This window comes from Achroia grisella, unplaced genomic scaffold, assembly GCF_030625045.1.
Source record: "Achroia grisella isolate CSIRO2021 unplaced genomic scaffold, CSIRO_AGI_Agris_v1 utg546, whole genome shotgun sequence".
Lineage (NCBI taxonomy): Eukaryota > Metazoa > Arthropoda > Insecta > Lepidoptera > Pyralidae > Achroia > Achroia grisella.
In genome coordinates this window covers 4,083,210-4,103,605 of record NW_026712931.1, presented here as the reverse complement: position 1 = coordinate 4,103,605, position 20,396 = coordinate 4,083,210, and the positions used below count along the sequence as shown (strand labels likewise).

The window sequence follows — 20,396 nt, the reverse complement described above, 5'->3', positions numbered from 1 at the left end:
GCGGCGGCCGCTAGCACAGGCCGAGCAGGCGGCGGCGGCCGACGACGGCGACACGTCCACAGGCGGTGGCTCGTCAGCGGCGGGCGGCGGCCGCTAGCACAGGCCGAGCAGGCGGCGGCGGCCGACGACGGCGACGCGTCCACAGGCGGTGGCTCGTCAGCGGCGGGCGGCGGCCGCTAGCACAGGCCGAGCAGGCGGCGGCGGCCGACGACGGCGACGCGTCCACAGGCGGTGGCTCGTCAGCGGCGGGCGGCGGCCGCTAGCACAGGCCGAGCAGGCGGCGGCGGCCGACGACGGCGACGCGTCCACAGGCGGTGGCTCGTCAGCGGCGGGCGGCGGCCGCTAGCACAGGCCGAGCAGGCGGCGGCGGCCGACGACGGCGACGCGTCCACAGGCGGTGGCTCGTCAGCGGCGGGCGGCGGCCGCTAGCACAGGCCGAGCAGGCGGCGGCGGCCGACGACGGCGACGCGTCCACAGGCGGTGGCTCGTCAGCGGCGGGCGGCGGCCGCTAGCACAGGCCGAACAGGCGGCGGCGGCCGGCGACGGCGACTTTCCTCCGGCGGCGGTTCGTCAGCGGCGGGCGGCGAGGTCGCAGCGCGCGGCGGCTTGCGGCGGCCGCTAGCACAGGCCGTGCAGGCGGCGTGCGGCGGGGGACGGCCGCGCCGCCGCCAACAGGCGCAGCAGCGGCCGCCCGCACAGCGCCACCAGTCCGCCGCCCGCCCAGCGCGCCGCCGCCGCCTCCTCCACCTCCGCGATCCGGTTCAACGAGCGGGACTCGCGCAAGCGGCTCTCCTTGCGGGCGGCGCGCCTGCGACGACCGCCGCCCCCGCCCCGCGCGTCTCCGCCCGCGGCGCCGGATCCGGCCGCGCCGCCGGAGCCGGCGGAGGGCGCGGCGGCGGGCGCGGTGGCCAGCGGCGCGCGTGCGGCCGCGCGGGAGCCGGCCGAGCCGCCGGCCGGGTCCTGGCTGTCGCTGGAATCGTCGTGCGAGTCGCGACGTGGCCGCTCGGCGGGCGCGGGTGCGCGATCCGCTGCGCGCTTCTTCTTCTCCGAGTCGTCGTCGGACAGGTCGGAGGAGGAGCAGGAGCCGGCGCGAGGACGCCGGCGGCGGCAGTCGAGTCGCTGGCGGCGCGCGGGCGGGGGTGCGGGCGGCGGTACGCGCGGAGCGGGCACGTCGACCGCGGTCGCCCTCTCGCCGCTAGCGTTCGATTCGCCAGCGTCGGATGTAATTTCGTCTTCGAGGTTCACCTGCGACGACCGGTTGTTAAAAAACAGACTTTCAGTGAGTACAGGGTAAATCTATGTGCTTTCAACCCTTAGGTACCGTTGTGTACCCATGTCTCTGATATATAACCAACCTTAACAAAGTTGTCTTCGAGCTGAGCGGGGCGGGGCGCCGGCGCGTGGTGTGCGGGTTGCGGGTGGACGGGCAGCAGCGCGTGGTGTGCGGGCGGCGCGTGGTGGGCGTGTGTGACGCGATCTCTCGCCGCGAGATGCAGGCGTCCCTCGGACCGTGATCCGCGCCGAGCGTCGTTGACCCGCTGGCCCGTCGTGGCCGCCACCCCGGCCTCCTCGTCGTCCTCTTCCTCGCGAACAATACTGCACTTGCGAGATCTCTGAAACAGCATTATGATTTATTATCCGCTTACTGCTCGGACTGCTTCAGAAAAACCTCTCAGCTAAAGATACAGTAGTTTTAACACATGTCCAAAGAACTTCAGATATGACCGACAATAAAATCTAGTATCCGTTTGCGCTAACGATACACGCTGGCGGGACAAAGTGGACGATTGAATGAGGACGAAGTCAGTTTAGTTAGCCATAGGGTGCTCGAACTAACGTGATATATTATTAGCAGTGAGGTCATTATACCTATACACACGAATGCCTCCCCCCAGAAGCTATGTTCGGCGCAGGGGTAATATGTAAAGCATGCGACACTAACCGGCGGCACGTCCTGCGGGGTGCGAGGCGCGGCGGCGAGCGCGGGCGGCGCCAGCAGCGCGCGTCCGCCTGGTCCGCCGCCTCCGGCTCGCGACACACTCAGCGCCTCGGGCCGTCGAGCGTTCCGCGTCGCCTCCTGCCTGCGTTCACAACTTCACTCGCACCACTCACGCATATACAATTCAATTCAAAATATCTTTATTCATAAGAACTGACGAGAAACTCAGCTCGTATTCTTTCCAAATAAATGTTGTGTTGTAAACATTACAATAATATAGATTCATTTTTAGTATCAAATTTGAGAGAATAGAATGACGAACACATGCTATTGCAAAAGCAAATATTCTAATCAGTGTTCGTAACCCGAATATACATAAGAAACTGTCTCGCTGTTTATAAGCTTTTAACGACTAGTGGTCGAAAATCAACCATGATTCATATAAATTTACTTCTATACTCACTGGTACTACCAAAGATAATGGCCGTATGGGCTGGGTTCTTTTGCCTTTCCCTGAGATAAATATTATTATATTAATAAAAAAAACATTAGACACATAGCTTGTGCCTGCCTGCCTATGGGTTTCTTACAACCCCCACAAGCAACAAACAAAAGAGTACTCTTATATATGAGTATTTGTGTCATGGTAGTGTGTCTAATGTTTTTTTTATTAATATAATAATAATATTTAATTATACACAATCTTATTAATATTATAAATGTGAAAGATTGTAAGTATGGATGTTTGTTACTCTTTCACGCCAAAACCTACTGAACGGTTTTTAGTGAAACTTCATAGTAATATTGCTTATGAATCAGAATAACAAATATGCTATATTGTTTATTGAAATTTAAAGTGGCTGAAACTGCAGGCACAAGTAAAAAAAAATATTAGGGTTTTACACTCCTTCCCTATACAACTAAAAAAAGCTTTGGAAGGAATTATAAGGGATCAATAAAGACTTATTTGCATACACTGATGAAATTCCAATAATTTTGTAAATACTAAATTGTAAATTATTATCATAACATATAACTAACACTAACACTATCCCCTGTAACAGAGAATGAAAACTATAATTATGGCAACATATTGTTCAGCCGTTTGTAATGTTACTATCACAATATGTAAAATCAAGTATTTATAAATGGAATCAACTATTATGAACTAGTATCTATATTTTACTTACCTCTTTGATCTTAATTTTCTCTCTGCTAACAAAAAGTATGTAGCAGTAATATGGTTATATTCATTTTTTTCTAATGCTTCCATAATTTGCTCCTTTGTACCTATAGTACCATTAACCATTCTCTGAACAATGGCTGAACGATCTTCTTCTGAAAGCTGTTCCTTAGCTACGAGAGGAGTATCAAAATCTTCTACAGTGACACCTTCACCAGCAGTAACCCATGTATCTGTAGCTATTTCAGATAATGTGGCCCGTTTCTCTGGTTCTCGTACTAACATTCTTCCGATTAACCTGTAACAACAATCTATCACTATCAAATAATAGTTTAGATATGTATATAATATTAGATTTATTTTGTGCATCTTAACATCTATCCTGAGGGCATACCCGCTTTTAATTTACAACATTCCTGCATAGACATTACATTAACATGCAATTAAAGTATATAGACCTCTGTCTATATACTTTAATTGCATGTTAATGTAATAGTCACGAGGATGCATGTAGGCTATACTCTTATAGCCTACATGCATCCTCGTGACCTGACATACATCAAGGTACATACAGACATGCTTTTGAATTTATAATATTAGTATGGATAAGAACAATTATTGTCATGATGTATTCTTAAAGTTAATTAATCAGTTAAAATTTTGTGAAGTTTTAAAATGATAATAATTAATTATATTTAAACTTTTAAAAAAATAAGAATAGTCAAAAAAAAAAGCTCTAATCAAATCAATTGCTTAGAGCTTTTTTTTTTATCTATTCAAATCAATTGCACCTTCTCAGCCAAAATATATGTGGTAACGTAGTAGTAGTATACAAGATATGCATGTGTGCAAGCATTTCTTGTATACTACCTTATCAAAATTAACTGCAATTACACTTGTGAATAAAATATGTATTTAGATAAAATATTGATTTTATACTAACCTTTTACAAGACTTAGTTATATGAGGTGGGATGGTATATTTACAATCCATAATCATTGTCAGTGTTTCACTGTCATTAGCTTCTTGAAATGGCGCCTGTCCACAAACAAGCATATAGAGAATTACTCCAAGAGACCACACATCAACTGCCGGTGCATCATATGAATCACCTAGCAAAATCTCTGGTGCTGAGTAAGCTAAAGAACCACATGATGTCTCTAATTTTTGCCCTGGACAAAATTTGTTGCTAAATCCAAAGTCAGTCAATTTTACTACACCTAATTTTTCAAAAAATACTACATTCTCTGGTTTTAAGTCTCGATGTACTACATGTAGCCTGTAAAAGCAATACAATGTATATTTAAATAAATTATAGAATAATGTCAGTTTACTTATTAATAACTCATGGAACAATAAACATACCTGTGGCAGTATGAGATTGCACGCACGATTTGTCTGAAGTAGTCACGAGCTAGAGATTCTGATAAACCAGATTCATGTCTCATAATATAATCATAGAGATCTCCTCCATCTCCTAATTCTAATATTAAATATAATTTTGTTTGTGTATCTATTACTTCATATAATCGAACAACATTAGGATGCTGCACCAATTTCATACAGCGGACCTGAAAATTATATAAATTCTTAAACTTTGATTCTAAATAGTAAATACTGATGCAAAGCCTTCTTTTTAAACTTATCTGACAGTCACACAAACTCCATAATTTACCTGTCTTTGGAGTTGATCACATTTAAAAGACTCCTCCCAAGTGTGATGACACATATTTTTAAATTTAAACAAAATTTTACTGTAATTGCTTTAACAGTCTATCACCTCAACTGGTGATATTAAGATTAGTCCTGATTTCTTATTGAGCATGAAATATATATTTAATCTTAGTTGTTTTCTTTGAGTAAAATTTTGGTTTAAATATTTAGATAATAATATACTATATTTTGAAGAGTAACAGCACAAGGATTCCTATCACACCTTTATTAACACACAATATTACACTTATAATGTGTGACATAATTTATAGATAGACCATGCAGATCTTACTTTTCAAACACATTGGTCACAAGTGAATTGAAGTTGTTTTCAAGTTTCAAAACAAAGGGACCATATATTATTATTAGGTAGAGGCCTATGTCCAGCAGGGGACTGCAGTAGGCTAATGATTATAATCCATAATTATGACACACCAATGTGAGTCACTTTACCCCCCTCCGCCTGTCCCTGGCATAGCTGGTCATGTTACAAAAAATATAATTTTGTTTTTATGTGCTAACATTGTAATGTGATGTCACAAAATCTATGGTCAATCAAAATTTTTACAAAATTTTATCAAGGTCTTATGACCTAGATAAAATTTTGTATAACATCATAAACATAAGTTCATGATGTTTTACAGAAACTTTGTGACTCTTTCAACCAATCAAATACCCCCCATCACCTTATATGTAATAAATTTTAGAGGGAGGAAATCACATATTTTTTAACCTGTTCCTAGACCGCAGCCCGAAATAAATAGGTATTATTTATAATTAAATTCAATTAAGGAATATAAACAAAAATTAAATTGCTGCTTACTACCATATTAAAAAGATTTTACTGACCTCTTGAAATAAATGTGACTTTGATACATCATCCAGCTTGCTTTTGTCTATAACTTTCACAGCTACCTTTTCTCCAGTGAAAACATGTCTTGCTAATTTAACTACTGCAAAATGCCCCGAACCAAGAGTATCTAGTAAATCATATAATCCAGCTATTTTAGCGTCATAAGCTCCGCCTTGTATTCCTGGCCCTCCCCCACCAGCTCCACCACAATTATTATTCATTGCCATATCTAAAATTATTCAAAATTTAATATCAAACATGTTTTATTATACTTTTGTAATGTCAACATGGAATGGGCTATTCAAAGGCCATTATAATCAAAAAGGAAAGGAGATTGTCTATCCTTTGGTATCTCTTGAAAATAAGATTGATAATTTTTTTAAAAATGAACTTTCACAATTTGAAATAAAAGTTTTGTGGTTCAAATAGATAATGTCACATATAACTATATATCTGTATGATAATTCAAAGAATATGAGTACCACAGTACCACTTATTTTATTACAAATTCAACTATTAGTTAAAATATCCAAGTCATGAACTTGGATATTTTAACTTACTATATAATAACTTGTATCCATATATTGCTCAGTATTTCAAGTGAACAATAAAGTAGTGAATGACTTTTTTCTATACTGTGTCTTAGAAATACATATTACAAAATTATTCTCTCATTTACAACTCATACATTATTATTAAAAAAATTAGATGATACTATAAATACAAAAAATAATATAGCATTATTAAAAAATGTTAATTCTTGCTTTGGATAAATGTTAGTAATCTAAAATCTATTGATTTATCAGTACAATATAATTCATATTTTACTTAAAAGCAAACTTTGAAATTGATGTATTCAAACCTATTATTTAGGTATATACAGTTAATATAACATGACACATATGGCTCTACAATACTGTATTATCTATTTGCACATTTCCTCATAACATATAAACATTTAAAATATACCTATAAGATTTGCCACACTCATCAGTAAATGTGGTAACCATATCAATATGTAAATAATCCATGTTTATTTAGTAAGAAATCATTTAAATTTGTGGAACAATATAAATAAAGCTACATCCCACAAATAAAGAACCTTTCAAATGATGGGAGAATATTTCAAATACGCTCAGTAGTTTTGATTATGGCTATAAACTTACACATAATTTAAAAAGAAACAATATTATTACAGGTTTTTCACAATGCTTAAATACTTTATTCGTGTAAGACATAACGAAACTTATATACACAGTAGAAGTTATAAATAATCTCTGAATTTACAACCAAATGTTACTTACTAAATTTTAGAAGAAATATAAATCAAAACATTAAATTAGAGCACGGTGAATTACGAAAAAAGGTATAAATTTATTCCAATACTACAATTGTGTCCAATACTATATCAATACGATTTACGAATTATAAAAATAAAGTCATATCACATAGGCGCCTTTAAAACACTGCATTATATGTCATATAATTTGGTATGTATTGAAGATAAAAAAATAGACTGATGTAGAAGATATAGGATTTTCGCCATTTCACAAAAATTAGTGTAGTTCAGAAATCTAAGAAATCGTAACATCTCTTCGTTTTATGTTCAGAAATAGTCATACAAAAGAGCTTTAAGTTTTCAGCGATATAAATGTATTACGATAAACATGCTTTAATTTTATTTTTTATTACAACAAGTTCAGGGCCTTTTCGACACACATAATTTTTATGATTTAATAATATACCTACTAATTGAAGTAAAACAATATGAGTTACGCCTGCTTTATTGATACTAAATTATATATTTAAACCGACAATATTGCGACGAATTGCTTGTACATATTCGATAGCACCTAAAATATACGGCATTGCTCGTACAATGCGAGACCAATACTTTTAATATGGCTGGCAATCTCGTAAAACAACTTTAATTTTTGTAATTAATATTGTAAAATTTTTAGTGAGCTAAACGGAACTTGTATCCATACCCATAAAATAAATTAAAAAAAATATATTTATGGCAAATACAGGAGCAAAGGAACAAATATCCCGAACCATGAAACTTAAAAAAATATAGATAATTAATGAAAAAAACAGTCAATATTTTGTCAAATATTTATAAGATTAATTTTAATTTTATTGTTTTTAAAAATTTAATACCTTAGCCATGGTGTTAGCGCATGATATTACTGTAGGTGAAAGGACTCAAGATATTCAGATTTCTCAAGATATAACATTTGACACGATGCTGCTTAAATCAAATACTCTTCGAGGTTTAAACAGTGCCGGTTTTCAAAAACCTTCACCCATTCAATTGCATGGTATTCCTATGGGAAAATGTGGTTTTGGTAATGAAATATATTTATTGTATATTTCCTATTGCTCTGAGATTGTACATTTATAAGATTTATGTGTAATTAATGATCAGGATCTATAATTAGATCGTATATTTTTTAACCAGTTATTGACTCTTAATTACTTCCATTATTTGTTTTTTCGTTTATTACAATCATCAATAATTAGTTTTTATTTTAATAGCTATGTGCAAATTTTATTTATGTGATCAGTTTTATTTTAAAATACATTAGTAAGATATGGTAATGCTGAATGGATATACTTACAGTACTAACATAATGCCGTATATATTCCTTGTTTTTTTAAATTATTATTTCCAACTAATTCCTATTTTATAAATATTGAATATCCCAAATTAATAAAATGTCATTTATTACTTATCAATTTGAGTAGAAAGTGAAGTAATATAGGCATTAACACAGTTATAAGAAAGCCTGAATGAATGAACATACTAACATCCTTGCATTAATGTACAAAGGATATGTTTTTACATACATTACATATGTAAATGCACCATAAAGGCATATTATTGAAATAATTTATTCATAGTTATTATAAATACTATATCTTTTGTAGATCTTTTATTAGAAGCAAAATCTGGCACAGGAAAAACAGCTGTTTTTGCAGTTGTTGCTCTTGAAAAATTGAGCCTTGATGTGGGATTACAGGCTGTAATATTAGCACCAACAAGGGAGATTGCAGCACAAATATGTGATGTTATAAAGCAAATAGGATTATATTATGAAGGTAAGCCATCTAAATAAACAATTCATAAATATATCTTATTATTAGACATAAATAATATATAGACGCAAAAGTTGTGAGTATGGATGGAAGTTTGTTTCTCTTTCACACTTTTTTACACAGAAACTAACTATTGGATTTTTATTAAACTTTTCAGTAATATAGCTTATATATCAGAATAACATAGGCTATAAAATTCACAGTGGTGAAACCGTGGGCACAGATAGTTAAATATATTATTGGCAATGATAAGAGTATAAGTTGTACATACCACTATAAACCTAATGTTTTAAATCTTTGATTAACTAACTGCTTTAATATTTGGTAGTGACCACTAGATAATGGTAAAAGTATTATGAATAAAAAATCAGAAGTGTATTGAATATTTTGATTAATATATTATGTTATGAATTGTTTTAATAAATTAATAGAATATAGTTTTTCAGAAGTTATTCTAACATGTTTCTAATGATTTATGATTTGTAAGATATTCTAACATTAGAAGCATGTTCTAATGTTAGAATATCTTACAAATATTGAGTTTGACAGGTGATGTAAAAATAAAATGAAATAGAATAGAATAAAAACTTATAACTTATTTAATAATAATAAAAGTATTGTTTTCATAATAAATATGTACTCTGAAATATCTGTAGTGTTTCATATCCTTAATTATATTGTATATATTGTGATTGCCATTATTAAGATTTGTATTGAACACATTTTGTTTTTCGTATATAGAATTTTACTATAATTTAAGTCATCAATTTTGTTTCCAATTTTCACTTGATTTATCAAATATGATAGAGAAAGTGAATACATATATGGATACTAAAATTAGTTAATTGCAGTTGAAACTCTCAAGATTTGATAATATGTTCTTATATAGATTATGTGAGTCCTTTATATGATAATTTTTAACATGTTTCTTTATATTTTTCTGATAAAGAAACATGTTCTGATTTAAATTGGAGTATGTCTATCAATGTTAATAATAATATTGTTATAATTTTGTTACAGGATTAAATGTTGAAGTTGTTATGGGTGGCTTACCAGTACAGGATGATATTTGTAAATTCAAAAACAAAGTGCATATTGTTGTAGGAAGTCCAGGACGCCTATGTCACTTGATTCAAGATAAACATATAGATGTATCTACAGTTAGACTACTTATCCTGGATGAAGCTGACAAGTTAATGGAAAAATCATTCCAAACAGATATTAACTTCATATTTTCCATTTTACCAAAAGATAAACAAGTTATAACGAGTAGTGCTACATATAATGAATATGCTAAAGAATTTATTACAAAGTATGTAAAAAATTCTCAACATATATGCCCTAATAGTAACTGTGTTCTTTTGGGGGTGGATCAGAAAATTACCACAGTGAAATATAACAGTAATATTGTAAGACAAACTCAATATCGTTTTCAAGAATTGTTGAAAATATTGACAACAAAACAATTTAAGCAATGCTTACTATTTTGTAATTATCAGGTTAGAGTTGCAGAGTTATATAAACTACTATTACAAAATAAATGGCCAGCTGAGCAGTTATATGGACAACAAGAACAAACAGATCGATTAGATGCTTTAAAAACACTTCAAGAATACAAGTGTAGGATATTGATATGTACTGACTTAGCAGCCCGAGGGATTGATGCATCTAATGTTGATTTGGTAATTAATTTTGAACCTCCAATTGAATGGCAAACATATTTACACAGAATAGGTAGGGCTGGTCGCTTTGGTTCATATGGAATGTCAATAACTATATTAAGTGAAGGCAAAGAAGAAGAAAAATTTAAGAAAATGTTAATAATAATGAGAGACACTTTAAATCTCAGGGATTTTTGGTCTAACGATGAAATTGATTTCAATGCAAACTTACATACAAAGTTAAGGACCCAATTGGTACAGCCAGATATAAATAAAAAGAGCAGTAAATATGATGAATTGTGGCATTTACTTACAGAAAATATCAAGGCTTCTGATGATAAATTTGAAAACTTTGAAAATTTGTGTAAATCATATGAGAATGATTATAATAAATTTGATTCCTTCCATACCTTATTGCAATCTTTTCAAAACAACCAACATAACATCATCACAGAAAACAACAGTTATCAACACTTAAAAGTCAAAGATGTCCTTGACGACAATGTGTTCATTATATTGGATAATTCCAAAAAAATTGTTATTAATGATACTAGGACCAAAACAATAGATATTGACCCGATAATTGAAATGAAAAACAAATCATCAAATGTTGAAATTTTTGATAATGTTAAAGAAATAGTAAGTTATGACAATCAAATAACCGTAAGTATGTCTCTAGGACTAGGTACTGACACAAACAAAAGTAATACACCTAATGAAAGGAAAGACTCAATTCTGAGTGTTCGAAAAATTTATGGTAATACTGAATTATCTTACTCAACAGATGGTTTACTTAATTTGAACCTTCCAACAGAGTTTGGTAGTACGAAATATCACAATAAAGGACTTAGAAACAAAAGTAATACTATGTCAACCTCAAAATATAAAAATAGAATAACTCAAAATGTGACTTTGCATACAAATAATATGGAGAAAGAAGAATTTTGTCAAGAAACAAAAGAAAATATCCCAAAATATAATGTCAAAAATAAATATGAATTAAGTAATAGGTATTTAAAACACAGTACTAAGGATAAAATTAATACAAAATACAATAATTCGTGTTCGAATCAAAATTACTTAAAATGGTATAGTCAGTTAAAATTTATGACGAAACAAATTGAACACGCTTTGTACTTTGATGAACTTTCTAAACTTTAGTAATCCTTTGAGTACACCTGGCTACAAATGTAACTAGCAGTAACAATGAAACAGTATGTATATATCTATGTTTTATTAAAAACCACGCTACTACAATTCTCTTTAAACTTATTATTATATTTATATAAATTTATATAAAAAAAATCATAGGAACATACTTCTATTTTTCTTGTTATCAACGTTGATCTACTACTTTATGAATTATTGTGTCACTGTGTAAATATTAATTTAATAAATTAATATTTTATTTAAAGTATTTTTTGTATAAATAGTTATACCGGCAATGTCATTCTTTCGTCTGTTTCTCTGCTTACTTGTAAACCACGCAATGGATTTCATACGAATTTCACTATTTAAGAATTTCTTCAGAAAAGTTTATATGTATAATATCTGCATATGACCTCTTATATATAAGTACATAATATGTCCTGACTCGGCTTCATATGAATTTACAATGCCGTTCGTAATAAAGCCGAGATCTGGTATCTGATGTATTGTATTGTATGTTGGACTCCAGTCTCCGCAATTAGCCTCTCATTCGGGCCGTTGTGCGTGCAGAGCCAGACTACTAAAGTAGCCAGCCAAGCTCCTCCCAAAAGCGCAGAAGACTCCTGGTATTTTCACAGGCTTCACGGAGCGACCTCACCGTTCCGAGGATTTGTTTTCGTTGTTGGGCTACTGCCGTGCACTCCAGGATTACGTGAGCCGCCGTTTCTTCAGCTTTAAAGCAGCCCCGACAAAGGGGACTGTCTGTAGCATCGATTTTGTATAAGTGTTTGTTTAAGGAACAATGGCCCGTTATTGTCCCTATCATTATTTTAAGGTTATGCCTATCTAGAGAGATTTGGTATCTAATAAATGATATAATTATTTAAATTAATAATCTAATAAAAAGTAATCCAGTCACTAGAATAACATCGTTCTCTTTTCATTATATTAAAACAGTCTCTATATCATGTTGTGTGTCAGACACACAGACAAAATATTACATGTTACAACTATATATATAACATGTAAAGTATATACCAATGTCGTATTAGACCTCGATCTACTGAATCTAGTAGACATCTAATTTGTCTTTCAATTACAAATTACAGAAAAATTGTAAAAAAAAAAATATTGTACATGTCAAGTTATAGAATTGTATTTTACCTTTTCTATAATGTTATGTGTAATAGTATTTTGTACAATAGTATGTATTAAAAATTAAATAAATTCGTAATAAGTGTGGTATTATAGATGTAGATATTGTATTTCCATTCTTAGCATCATGACAAGTACACATTGATAATAAGGCAACAATACTCATCTTGATAGGTTTTCTACGGTCACTTGGGCGCCATCCACAATTTGGTAGATCTATCATATCCGATTGCAAACAATTTTGGAAATATATTAAAATTTAACGTTAATCTACTTAAACAGTATTTATTTAAAATTTGCATGTTTAATTACAGAATCTATTTTATCTCAAGTTCTGTCCAATACTTTGAATTTAAGATAATTCGTTTAAGACAATTGTAGATCAAATACATTTGATATAAAATTGCTATTTTTCAAGAACTGTTATATAAATATACCTATTTAGAATTTATACATAGATACAATGTGCAGTTACGAAGTATACAATGTCGTAACTCCATTATTTTTGAGTCTACTGTTTTCGTACAATGCTCAATATATATGATAGTTTTAGTCTGGTCAATGTGAATTACAATAAATAGTATAAACATAGTTGGTTGGTTACATTCACTTACAACATTTAAGTTCATCATACACCAGTATGTATCATCTTAGATATTACCTATGTCAATATAAATATGTACAATATATAAAGAGTGGAGTCCTTAATATATAAGAATATATGACTTGAACATCTATAATTTAAAGTCTAATTAATTATGTTCCTTGTAATTATACAATGCTATACAATCGGCATGATAAAGACGTTAGGTGACAATATGGTTAACAGTATATTGGCAGTATCAAATATAATCTTAGAACAATAAAATAAGCATTCATAATTTGAAATATGTTCGATTGTTTTTGAAAAATTACCAAATAACAAAGAAGTCGATTCTTCATATACATTTCTGCATGGATAAATGATAATTATGTATAACTTCTTATTCGGATTTACAACTGTAAAGGCAGATAGTATATTTTTACATGTGTCACCATTGTACCTTGCAAGTGTCTGGCAAGCTGCAGTTGTCGCTGCAACTGTCCTTCAAGTGCTGTTTTTTAGCGCTACACGTGTGATCGCTGCCTTCAAGCAGCCTCATTTGCCGCGGCGCGTGTACGTAAGTGTAACGTGTAAAGTTTTATATACAGCCGAAATACACTTTCTGTCCTTTGCACCAAAAATCTCGACGTAAAACACTAAAGTGGTACAGTGACACATGCTCTTTTTGGTTAGAATTTTCATTTAGTAAAACATCAAATACAACTATAAGTGTTCATTGATAATACCTACAAAGAAGTTGTATTACTTAAAAACACAAGCTACGTATTTCTAAATTATGACAAAAACTCCAAATGAAAGTTTTATGGAGTAAATGAACTTTAAATTGACTAAGTTTCATACAAACTCTCGTTTCTTATTTCAACCTTTAATTGTGGAATTACGTAAAATCCTTAGTCGATAGATTAGTCAGTAATGTTCAAGTTTTAACATTGTAAACTAGTGAAATACTATTCACAACTTCTAAAAAATTTACAACTCCATGGCTTTTCAGATAGTGCACAAAAAATGTAATTAGTCTTTTCAAAAATTGCATTGACCATTCATGGTGGCCCTATCAAAGGTTAGGTTTATTTTAAATTACAGCTGTAATTATTTTGATCTTTAAATGCTAATTTTAAAAGTTAATTACAACTGTTCATAATTTTTTACCTTTTATATAAGTCGGATATACCAATAGTTATTCAATAACTAAAATTAAATGTATATTAATTAATATCAAGTTAGTATACATACTTATTTCAACTGATTTATATCTATACTCAAAATAATAAATAAATCCGACGATGATTCAGAAAATAGTTTTGTTTTTCAGATTATTAACAAGCAGTAAATAATAATATCTTTGGACGTTCATTGGCCTATAAAGGAGAACTAATACTTACTGGAGATTTGTTCAATACAGTACTATTCAAATTATCAGTCATGCAAAACGATCACAACAGAAAAATAAGTAAATTTCGATGTTGTTTATAATGTCCGTGTATTTTGTTGCGTAAATACATTCTGCAAGCAGTTCAGTCGCTCTGTATCTAATCTTTCTTCTCATGAGTATCTGAAAAACAATTTAAGTACATGTAATGTTAATTTAGTTTGGACACATTGACAACAGAAGATTAAGCAACTGAATTTATAACGGAACTAACTGGAAATTAACATTTATTGTGGTGTAAATTAACGAAGCGCCGGTATTCCAGTAATTGACAGTGCATCGAACTAAATCAATCGAATTGGAGACTTACAGTACTGGACGCAAAAATATAGGGTATATTTTTCCGTCCGGTACTTACTTTCTCGAAATTTTGTATGAAACAGTTAATACTTATGGAGAAAGAGTGTAGAACTGCAAATGTAAATTTCTGTACTCCTACTAAACTATATAATTTTAACTAACTCCTATAAAAATATTTTCTTATTAATTTAATGTATTAAATTTAATTAATTACCTTAAAGTAATAAAAAAATCACACCCTGCGGTATGTTTGACGGACATACCAAAAAAAAAGAGGTGTGGTACTACGTGTAGGGTGCTGCGATCAGTGCAACGAACGATAGTGGTATATTGTATATTATATATTAAATATATATTTTTTTATAATAAAATATATTTCGTCACAAACTATGATTCCTCTTACCTGCTCATACATATCTATACACAAAAATAGAAATGGTGGTTGGCGACGTTCTAGGTGTAGGTGCCGTATTGTAAATGTACAAAAAGTACTACTATTAAGTGGCAAACTTGTATGAATAATTTGATGAATGTAGAGTAAGCAAAAAATATATGTTTGAAATGTAGCATTTGGAGTTCCTTCGTTTATAGACAATATAACCTAATCTAACCTAATTTTTAAATGACTAGTATGTGTAAGGAGACTATAATTAGTAACAAAAACAATAATACCTGATGATTCTTCCTCTTCTGCATCAAGTATGTCAGCACAACAGACTGAATAGCAGATAAGGGATAAGAAACCTAGTGGTAATCCAAATACTAGAGCAGTTAACACTGGATTACCACGCCACATGTTCGTTAAAGTAGTTCTTGCTTCATAGAATCCTCTGTATAGTCGAACAGGCCAACTGTTGCCACCATATGCCTTAAAATAACAAGACGAAAGTAAATAATGGTTTAACACAAATATTATACAATCTTTTGTATATATAGAGATGTATTTGAATAAAAATTAAATAATAAGAAATACCGGTGCCGTCTGATCATGTATTTGATCAAGAAAAATAGAAACAGCCTCTGGTGTCATTAATACTGGATCGTCATCAGGGATATGATGATGACTGGTAGTTGAATTTAACACTAACAGATGTGGCACTGTTAATTCTGACATTGCTATAGAATTTGCCAATTCTGGGTTACCCAGCCATCCAAATTGAAATCGATGATGTAGTTCACGCTTCCTCTTTCTAAAAGCAAGTCAATAATTATATAATTAATAAAAGCATATAGCATTTATTGAGAAACAAAAGGATTCCATATCAATAAGATTAAAACACATATTACACACACATTATATTGCCATTCTGGGACCAGAAAAGGTACTGTCTACTCTTCTCTCAATAAATTTGGTTCCTGCACAATAAAAAAAAACATATCTATGAGTATGCTATTTATATTTGTCTGGGTTATTTCTATGTACCCATATAATGTATGCACTTATTAAAAGTATTCAAATATTACTATCAGTTGTTCAGTACTCATGGTGTAAACTGATTTATTTATTTATATTGTTGCAGTACTTGGGCACTGATTGCACAATTAACAAAAAGTATCAATACAAAATTAATTCAACTGAATAATTTATTTATTGAAATCCTATTAGCAGTAACAAAAGCAAACCAAACTAGAATCGACAATAAAAAAGCTCCTTAAAAGAATTTGCTACAGTTCCCGCATTGGCTTAATCTGGCACTGAATACTATTGTACTAACTGTTACAGTCTACTAACTGGGCATATCATCAAGTAGGTTTGATTTATCCCTTCCAAATTAAGGAGATCTGATCATGTTGCAAATTGTTTTTAGAAGGGAGACTATAGTAACCCTCTGAGTATGTGGCTTCAAATGGCTGTAAACATGGAGTAGTGATTACTTGCTGTTGCTTATGCAGTGTTTATGAATTATCGATAGTGTAAATGGCTTCACTTGTATAATAGTAATTTTATTGCATATAAAAATAGTAATACCAACTTGATGATCCCCTCAATCATGTCTTTGAAGTCCCTTTCTGTTTGTGTAATTTCACTAAGTTTGTTTTCAGAAACAACAGCAATTACAATATACTTTTCTGTGTCCATAAGGTCATTTATATTGGATCGGGTAATCTTCGGGAAAAACCCAAATCGTTCAGAGTTAATCCACTTATCAAGACTAATATTCAATGCTTCTTTGTTTTCAATTACAGTGGAACTTGCTGTAACACAATTATATATATTCTTTATTGCACAGAATAATACAAAGATATTATAATTTAGAGACAATGTGAACAAAGGTGGACTTATCCCTAGAAGAGATCTCTTCTAGTCAACCTAAAACAGAGGGATATGTGGTACTGAGTGGGTTTTAAGTGGTCCAACAATAAAAAAATGTCAGAACCTAGATACTAAATAAAATTCAAATAACTAATTGTATAATCTAAAACAAAAGACATTCTTAGTTTCTTGTTATCCCTGTCCTTCATTAATTATTGTATGGGTTAAAATTGTGATTTGATAGTTCCAAATTAATATTTTTATTTATAAATTAAAATATAAAAATATATTTAACAAATACCTTCATAGAAAAACACGTCATCTTCTTTGTATACAAAAAGTGCTGTTTCATTAGGTGGTTTCAAATCACTCTTCACCATTTCATGGGACATAGAATAAAACCATGTATGTGGTTGATATTTTTCAGCATATAAGGTGTACATTTCCTGTAAACATAGAAAAAAATTAGGCATTATTTAAACATAGTCATTTTTAGTATTAGCAAATAATACAGATATATGTGCAAATATTCAACCTGGTATAAAGCTATCAACCTACCAATTACATTTAAAGAATTCCTCATAAACATTGCGTCAGCCAAATTTTAACATAATCTGATTTAAATATCAAACTTAAGTCTCACACAATATTTTCATTAAAATAGATTATAAATACAGCACCAGAGAACATTATCAACATGTGGTTGTGATACTTATTAATTCAATATTTGGGATGACTTTATTTACAATGTAAAATAATAAATATAGATTAATAGGTATATTTTTTTATTATAGGTAACTATTTATGACAAATGTATAAGGTTTCTATTTCAGTCTAATAGGTCACCAATGGACAATAATAGGATAAGTATCATAAAATTAGTTAACTAGCCCATTATAACAAATACAGTAGAAATTAACCATAATCATATCTGCTTCAACTTAGTGATGGTAGATAGCTATTGATAGCAGTAGGATCACCAGTTCCCATTACAAACAGTTATGACCAGTGCCAAAATTTATTTCAATGCTACTACTCACCCACAATAGTCCTTGCTGCTTTCCAATATACCCGAAGAACACAGGATGAACATCTTTTAAATATCCAATGCTTTCTGCATGTGACAACTTTTGGATAGCTGGTTGAGACATTCTCAATGCATAATTTACCATTTCTTCTTTTAGTCTCTCACCATTGTATTCATGATGGAATGACCCTTTTATACTGAATATATAAACAATTCAAATTATAAATAGTACTTGTATTAAATCTATTGTGTAACACTAACTTTGCTATACTATAGTATAAATTAGTTGATGATTTCAGATTGCAATGAAGAATAAAGAGAAATCTACTACTCGTCTAATGATATGGATCAAAAACACATTTCATACATGGTATGGACCATGGAGGTTTTACATCTATCTAGTAAGATTTTTATTTAATAGATATTTCAATCTTAGTAAAATATAATTATTACAAGACAAAATTTTGCTAGGGTGGTTCCATGTTTAGCCCTCTTAACAGACTAATTCAATTATTTCAAACGTAATTTTGTTCAGTAAAAATGATGAATATTTACTTACAATAATATAGTGGGATATGCTCGTACTTTAAAATGAGTAGCCACAGCTGGAAATCGTGTGCAATCTACTTTTGCTACTCTTATAGGGGAACTGTATAGAGTCTGGGCAACATGTGCCCAGATCGGTTCCAGTCGACGACAATGAGCGCACCATGGTGCATAGAACTTCACAAACCACATGCCATCACTACTGATATCAATAAATTTATCACTTAATTCTAAAACCCTCGATGAAGATGCGCCTTTCAATACTACAATCAAACATTTAATACCAATCAAATTAAGTTTCAGTCAAGAGAAATAATTAAGTTAACAATTTTACTAAACTTTAATAATTAAATTACCTGTTACTATTATGCACCATAAAAGAAAATTCATTTTTACAATAACTTAAATTATGATGTCGGGTAGCTAAGTAGACAATCAAGTGTATATAAAGTAATGTATAAAGAATGCAAATTAAATTACCACATTTTCATATTATGTACATGTAAAAATTTCGATCAAATATTATATTTACACCAACATCTTATTTATGCCAAATTGCCGATATTTTTTGCGGTGTTTACCACAGACAACTACAAAGTTTAACTCCACAGATCATAAAGAATCTACCGAGTATTTCCTGTAGTTACAACTCGAATTATTACCCAAATTAGGGGAATTTTATAATCAATTGACAATAATAATATTAAAATGAAATATTAATTAATTTGCATATCATCAAAAAATGCCAAAATAAAGTAACTGGCCACCGGCCGGGACAAACGATTCTTGCTGCTCACTGATGGTAAATGATTACCGCCGCTAATAAGCACCCGCAACACCAGAGAATTGTGTCTTGCCGGTTTTTGAAGAAGGATAACCTCTTTTCTTAAATGCTTCAATATCTCAATTGAAAGTGATTCTACAATGTCGTTGTGCCTAGCAAAAATTTCTTGAAAACGCATGATGGAAGCCCTTCTTCTAGATATTTCAAATATAATTGTCATTTAAAAAAATAATTGTCATTAGATGATTCTTTTATGCTTTCTTGATAATAAATACATATTTCATGAAAAAAATCTTTTGCTTCTGAGATGTGATTGTGAATTCTTCTCGATAGAATGCCATGGCAGTGATTGCATTCTATAATTTTTCAGTCATGTTAACTCTGTGGTCAAAGTAAAATCTGTTATGTCATAGGGATGTCACAATCTGTATAAAAATAGCTGATTAATCATTTGTATCCTTAAATATAATAATCGATTAAATAAAATATTAATTTTTTCTTATATATTAAAATTTAATTTAAAATTTTCTTATATATTAAAATTTTTGTACATATATATATATATATAAAAAACACTCGGATTAATTCAACAAACAATCATACTCATGAATGTTTGATCCATGCGAGGATCCAATCAAATCAATCAAATCCGAGGCCGTCGTTTTTTACAGGTTAGCAGAATTTCTGAATTTCCTTACGT

At 33.4% G+C, this 20,396-nt stretch overlaps 3 protein-coding genes across 3 annotated transcripts; 1 reads left to right on the top strand and 2 right to left on the bottom strand.

Moving 5' to 3' along the window:
- Positions 1-618: 618 nt before the first annotated feature.
- Positions 619-7,203, bottom strand: LOC131848201 (SNF-related serine/threonine-protein kinase). Its single transcript, XM_059197983.1, has 8 exons — positions 6,993-7,203; positions 5,685-5,917; positions 4,488-4,693; positions 4,066-4,401; positions 3,130-3,420; positions 1,943-2,081; positions 1,356-1,613; positions 619-1,245 (listed from the first exon to the last, which is right to left on the bottom strand). The coding sequence occupies exons 2-8, from the start codon at positions 5,913-5,915 to the stop codon at positions 619-621; spliced, it is 2,088 nt and encodes a 695-aa protein (XP_059053966.1). The 5' UTR covers positions 5,916-5,917; positions 6,993-7,203.
- Positions 7,204-7,823: 620 nt separating this feature from the next.
- LOC131848082 (probable ATP-dependent RNA helicase DDX20) lies at positions 7,824-13,113 on the top strand. Its single transcript, XM_059197837.1, has 4 exons — positions 7,824-8,036; positions 8,620-8,790; positions 9,808-11,307; positions 13,067-13,113. The coding sequence occupies exons 1-4, from the start codon at positions 7,856-7,858 to the stop codon at positions 13,111-13,113; spliced, it is 1,899 nt and encodes a 632-aa protein (XP_059053820.1). The 5' UTR covers positions 7,824-7,855.
- A 1,643-nt stretch (positions 13,114-14,756) lies between these two features.
- On the bottom strand, positions 14,757-19,358 carry LOC131848200 (protein disulfide-isomerase TMX3-like). The gene is made up of 8 exons (XM_059197982.1): positions 19,269-19,358; positions 18,926-19,175; positions 18,380-18,563; positions 17,641-17,785; positions 17,059-17,281; positions 16,059-16,275; positions 15,758-15,953; positions 14,757-14,908 (listed from the first exon to the last, which is right to left on the bottom strand). The coding sequence occupies exons 1-8, from the start codon at positions 19,300-19,302 to the stop codon at positions 14,886-14,888; spliced, it is 1,272 nt and encodes a 423-aa protein (XP_059053965.1). The 5' UTR covers positions 19,303-19,358; the 3' UTR covers positions 14,757-14,885.
- Between the last annotated feature and the right edge of the window lie 1,038 nt (positions 19,359-20,396).